General features: G+C 40.1%; 1 protein-coding gene across 1 annotated transcript in view; it reads left to right on the forward strand.

Annotated features, from left to right (window-relative positions):
* The first annotated feature begins 1,573 nt into the window (after positions 1–1,573).
* LOC121379752 (grifin-like) overlaps positions 1,574–6,727 on the forward strand; it is an 8,975-nt gene continuing 3,821 nt past the window's right edge. Inside the window, exons 1-2 of the mRNA XM_041508401.1 lie at positions 1,574–1,750; positions 2,661–2,749. Coding sequence (XP_041364335.1) covers positions 1,574–1,750; positions 2,661–2,749 — 266 coding nt within the window. The remainder of the gene's footprint in view (positions 1,751–2,660; positions 2,750–6,727) is intronic.

Raw genomic sequence — 6,727 nt, forward strand, 5'->3', positions numbered from 1 at the left:
TTTGAAGGAACGACCACGTCGACGTGTGACCACACAGGACGATGGACACCAACCAACATGTCATGCATTGGTGAGATCATATTTTGGAACAAAACCTTGGAAATTGTTCGGAGAAACTAACAATGGGTTTTCAGCATGTATGCCATCTCATAGTGTTTAGCTAGGTTCTCTGTTTATTATATAGAGAATAATACACGAGTATTCATTGGAGACGATTTATCTTACAACGAGTGTTTGTCAAAACTATCTAACGCGCAAAAGAGACTTAATTCAGTTTACATTATTCGAGGATGGTGATTCCAAAACAAAATATGTCGCCAGCCGATACTTCCATTAATTATCCTTGAACATTAATGATGGCCGCGACATTATATACTAAAACCATGAAATGTAGTGTCTAGTTATTCATATTTTATGCATTTTGAAATTGATATTTGCTTCTTTTGAAGCACATCTTCTTATACATCTTAGTCATAAGTCGTAGAACTTAACCAATACCCCATCTAGACCGGTGGGTGTATTTTGGCCATGAGGTTTGAAAGCCTGAGTGGTGGCCCTAAACCTATGGGATAGAAAGAAAGAAAGAAAGAAATGTTTTATTTAACGACGCACTCAACACATTTTATTTACGGTTATATGGCGTCAGACATATGGTTAGGGACCACACAGGTATTGAGAGAGGAAACCCGCCGTCGCCACTTCATGGGCTACTCTTTTTGATTAGCAGCAAGGGATCTTTTATTTGCGCTTGCCACAGGCAGGATAGCACAAACCATGGCCTTTGTTGAACCAGTTATGGATCACTGGTCGGTGCAAGTGGTTTACACCTACCCATTGAGCCTTGCGGAGCACTCACTCAGGGTTTGGAGTCGGTATCTGGATTAAAAATCCCATGCCTCGACTGGGATCCGAACCCAGTACCTACCAGCCTGTTGACCGATGGCCTAACCACGACGCCACCGAGGCCGGTCCTATGGGATAGAAACCAGAGCATGTGCTATTTCCTAAATAAATAAATGTTTGTTGATAAAATATTAATAAGGACAAAAATCATGACAAATTAGGAATAGGTATTCATAACATTAGTGGCTTGTTGTACGTGTTTTGCGCGTCAGAATCGCCAGCAAACATCAAAGCCAAGTTCAGCCAACCGTTTGTCTCTAACGCTTGCTCGCCATGGATTTCACGCTACACGTTAAACCGAATGATCACTTCGGGAACCAGTCAAATAGTTTGCAAATGTTGAGCGAAAAGGGGGCTGGCTGAACGTAGTAGGCCAGGGGCCTAATTCACTAAACTCTCGCAACTTTGTGATCTCGAAGTGTAATGCTAAAACAGTTACAAAGAGGATGCTTTGTTGTCTAGCAGAGCCTAAGAGACCTTTGTGAATTAGGCCCCTGATCTGGCCCAGCTATGGATATATGTTCATGTTATCACCAAAATGGGTTTACAATTACGTTCGCGGTTGTGCGACAGTGATTAACACGTTTAACGGGACGCTTAATCTTTTCCCACTGGGGTATTTATGGATATTATAATGTAAATAATATATATTGTAGTTGCATGTCCAGCAATGAAAATATACAATGGCGACTTTCTGTACGAGTCTACCGTTTTGGGCAGCAATGGATCAGTGACATGTAACAAGTACTTCCGGTTCTTTGGTGACAGCAATACAGCAGTGTGTGACGCGACTGGACAGTGGTCAGGACTTAGTGGACACTGTGGACAGGTGGAATGGCATGACCAGGTGATTTGCAGTAAAACCATTCGTATTTAGTTTATAGGTTTTTTTTTGTCAAAAACACTAGCAATTGATTAATATTACTGTACATTCAAACACATAATTGTATACTTTAAAGGCATATTGTCACAGACTACTGACCTATTTAATGGTCTAACAAAGTATTACCTGAACAAAAATAATTTGATTTGTTCCTAAATGTACTTTGTTCAACCATCTTCATAACCACCATACTCCATTTATTAATGATATTTTGTAAAAATAATTGAATTATGGCAATGGTCCATAATTCGAAAACTAAAATTGTCGAGAGGGTTGACATGGATTTTACTCCATCATGGTTCAGTTAAAGTAATGCGATAGCTAGATTTGGTTTCCAACAAATAATGTAATTTTTATTTATTATCCATTTTTTGAGAAATAAGGTCCTCAAATCCGTGACAGTATGCCATTAACATACGTTTACTTATACATGCATATACACTGTGTTTAAATAATAAAACTTTCCTGTCGGGGATGGAACTTCTTGGCGTGGGCGAGGATATAGGACTTATTTGATTAGTCTGAAACGTATTACGCCATCGAGGCGACTATTTCACAAGAGGCGGGACGTAGTAGTAAAGCGCTCGCTCTGTCTAGGATCGATCCCCGTCTGTGGACGCAATGGGCTAATGCACCACGACCAGCCAGTGCACCACGGCTAGTATATTAAAGGCCGTGGTATGTGCTATCCTGTCTGTGGAATGGTGCATATAAAAGACCCCTTCCTACTCTCTAAGACTAAATGCCAAAATTACCAAATGTTTGACATCCAATAGCCAATGATTGATAAATCAATGTGCTCTAGTGGTGTCGTTAAACAAAACAAACCTTTAACTATTTCATAACATCCAGACATGTCGCTCTTGTTTTGTAGAAAACCGACTTCAGGGTGCTTATTCCAGAGCCTCTCAAAGATGGATGGCAAATGGTATTTCGTGGAACACCTTGGAATGCCTGCACGCAGTAAGAATGTGTTTGTTATATACTAGCTCTGCCAATTACTTTTTGACCGACCGTTCAAAATTGCGCCAAATTTCCTCAATCAAAATTGCGCACCTTTTCTCTTTGGCATATAGTTGCTCCATTCAAAATTCCATACCCCCCCCCCCCCCCCCCCCCCCCCCCCCCCCCCCCCCCCCCCCCCCCCCCCCCCCCACCCCCCCCCCCCCCCCCCCGGTTTAGTAGGAATAGGTGCGTATAAGTAAAGATTGGTACGGGTTTTGTACGGGTTAATAAGGATAAGAACGGATTTCCATCCGTAGTAGTTTTTTGAGCACGTTCAAAAAACCAGTACGGATTGGAACCACACCTACGTATGATCAAGGATCCAACACGGATTACTACGGATTACTAGGGATAATCCCTGATAATCCCGGATTGAATCCGTAGTAACCCGGGATGGCCGTCCTTGAGAGTGTGACCATAGCATTATCCAGGATATTGCCGCGTTCATCGTCACAGACATTTGTTTCGCTCTATATTGTACATCAGTCAAACTTAGTGTTCATTTCCACGGATTGAAATTAGGGTCTGTCACAATAAGGATGGAAAACGAGTAGCCCATGAAGTGGTGACAGCGGGTTTCCTCTCTCAATATCTGTGTGGGTCTTAATCATATGTCTGACGCCATATAACCGTAAATAAAATGTGTTGAGTGCGTCATTAAATGAAACATTTCTTTAATAAGAATGGAAGAAATGTTTTATTTAAAGACGTACTCTGCACATTTTTATTTACAGTTAAAGATCAAACTGATAACTTTGCTGCTACTCGTTTCGATTACCAGTAAGGAATATTTTATGCGCTCCATTTCACAGACAGGATAGTACATACCACGGCCTTTGTTTAACCAATTGTGGAGCACTGGCTGGAATGAAATATAGGAAGCCTACATACCTAGTAAATTATATTTCGTATATATATAGTATGTGGGTGTGCCGCCTCACTGATTGGTTATGTCTCAGTCACAAATCACCGGTCGCCGTGCGGTGTGTGTGTGTGGAGGGGGGGGGGGGGGGGGGGGTAACCGTATGGCGTCCGTGCGTCCGCGACATCGGGAAAGAATCGTGGGGTTCTCCCAAAAATCTTTGCCATGATCACATTAGATACGACGTGTTTACGGGGACCCTACGGGCTGATACATTTTTTCGGGCCATCATATCTTAAGGGCATCGTAAGTTGACCTTACGGTGACCGTACGATGCCCGTACGTTGTCCCGACATCGTAGGGGCATCGTGTGGCCTCCCTGCGATATCTCCAGATACCGCAAGGTCATCTCAAGGCCGCTGCAAGGTCAACTCAAGGCCGCAAGGTGCCCCTATCCACGTACGATCCATTTGTGACTGAGGCATTAACGTTATCGACTGTTGAATGCCATGTGAATCGTTGCATATATTCTCGCTCTAGCCAGTGCACCACGACTGATATACCAAAGGCCGTGGTATGTGCTATCCTGTCTGTGGGATGGTGTATTTAAAAGACTATGACTATATGTCAAAACTTACCAAACTTTTTTTGTTGCATAAAATAAATACATGTTAAAAAGTTAAATGAAAAAAGTTAAAGATTGTTTTGTTTAACGACACAACTTGATTATCAGCTACTAGATATCAAACATTTGATAATTTTGACATATACTCTTAGAGAGGAACCCGCTACATTTTTCCATTAGTAAAAAGGGATCTTTTATATGCACCATACTGCAGATAGGACAGCATATACCACGACCTTTGATATACTAGTCGTGGTGCACCGGATGGAACGAGAAATAGCCCAATGGGCCCTACCGACGGGTATTGATCCCAGACCGACCACGCGTCAAGCTACTGGTCTACGTCCCGCCCCTAAAATAAAAAAGCAAACATAAACTGGCCGATTTCATATGTCTGGCTTATCGGTGGGTTTTGGAAACATAAGGGTTAAACCTAGGTTAAACCCTGGGTCATGTTTACTGTGCAAACATAAACTGGCCGATTTCATATGTCTGGCTTATCGGTGGGTTTTGGAAACATAAGGGTTAAACCTAGGTTAAACCCTGGGTCATGTTTACTGTGCAAACATAAACTGGCCGATTTCATATGTCTGGCTTATCGGTGGGTTTTGGAAACCTAAGGGTTTAAACCTAGAAACATGTTTACTGTGCAAACATAAACTGGTTTCAATGTCTGGCTTATCGGTGGGTTTGGGAACATATAACGGGTAAACCTAGGTTAAACCCTGGGTCATGTTTACTGTGCAAACATAAACTGGCCGATTTCATATGTCTGGCTTATCGGTGGGTTTTGGAAACATAAGGGTTAAACCTAGGTTAAACCCTGGGTCATGTTTACTGTGCAAACATAAACTGGCCGATTTCATATGTCTGGCTTATCGGTGGGTTTTGGAAACATAAGGGTTAAACCTAGGTTAAACCCTGGGTCATGTTTACTGTGCATTTCACATGTTTGGTTTTCAATAACCCTAGTTTGACACTGAGTTACAATTGTATTGCGTTTTTAAATCTGCCTTTGAGGTGGTTTTTCGCTGGGTTTGCTCAAAGTAACTTTTCTTCATGGATAATTTCAGCCGCATAATCGTGTTTTACATCAGTATCGCATTGCCATGAAATGTTAACGTATTTGTAGAGACCATTTTAACTCACTACAGTAGCAGATAAAGGTGCCCTTTTTTTTCTTTTTCTTTTTTTTTTTTCTTTTTTTTTACCACGACTGTATAATTAGATCCACCCCTTCACACATCAATTATTCACCATTTTCATGGCAAACGAACAACAAAGCGCCTGAGATATATAGAGTTATTATCAAATTTATGTACTAAGTGAAATCATTTTTAGTTGTCACGAGCTTTAGCGAGTGTTTGTTTCGTCTTAATAAAGGTAAAAAAAAAGTGACAAAAAGTGTTCTTGGTGCCCTCGGGCGTACGGGTCCCATTTTAAAAAAATTATTGGGGGGGTGGGGGGGGGGGGGGGGGGGGGGCGCAGGCTCGTTTTTGCCCGAATTAAAGTGAAATGCCCGATTCTGGGTAACAACGTTTATTAATATTATTACGAACAGCTATGTAGGGTTCTGTACGCATTTGACATGGATTATAACTAATATTGTGAGTAAAATGATGGAAATACATGGTGAAACGTTTTTAGGCCTGGTCATTTTGTCCAAACATCTGCATCATGTTTTCCCGAATACGAAGGTTTTTCCCCAGACTGTGGGGGTAGGAGGTAGCTGATCCCCCAGCTGGTACGCGAATGCTAACAAATACTGTTAACAAGTTTCAACTACAAAATGATGACGAGTAAGCTATCCATCGCTTATGTCCCTTTTCAGATCTGCGGGTAACCCATGCAAAAAGCATGGTTTTTTAAACACAGGTAAAGCACACACATGTGAAATGCACCACAGGTGTAGGTCTTGGTCAAGTTTTTCTGGGATTTACGTAAACCAGTGTTAAACCTAGGTTTTCATATAACCCAGTCTTTCGAAACCCAGACATATGAAATCGGCCCCAATGATGTTTAGCATTTGATATGTGTATGTTCGCTATGTATTCATAATTATTATTATTATTATTATTATATATATTATATACATATATATGTATATAAATAAAAATGATAAAAGAAAATTTAAATAATTTAAAGAAATAACTATCCTTTTACATGTTTCAATCTTATCTTCAGAAAGGAACTGCTAAATAACTGCTAAATGTGACGTCATACATATTATATATATATATATATATATATATATATATATATATATATATATATATATATATATATATATATATATTATTAGATTTAGTGCGATAAATTTACATTATTAATTATTAAAACACATTAAAGATCATCTAAAAAATGTAATAATCATAATTATGTCGGATGATCTTTTTTCAGATGATCTTTAAATTTTTCATAATTAATAATGTACATTTTTCGCATTAAA

This window comes from Gigantopelta aegis, chromosome 8 (genome assembly GCF_016097555.1).
Source record: "Gigantopelta aegis isolate Gae_Host chromosome 8, Gae_host_genome, whole genome shotgun sequence".
Taxonomy (NCBI): domain Eukaryota; kingdom Metazoa; phylum Mollusca; class Gastropoda; order Neomphalida; family Peltospiridae; genus Gigantopelta; species Gigantopelta aegis.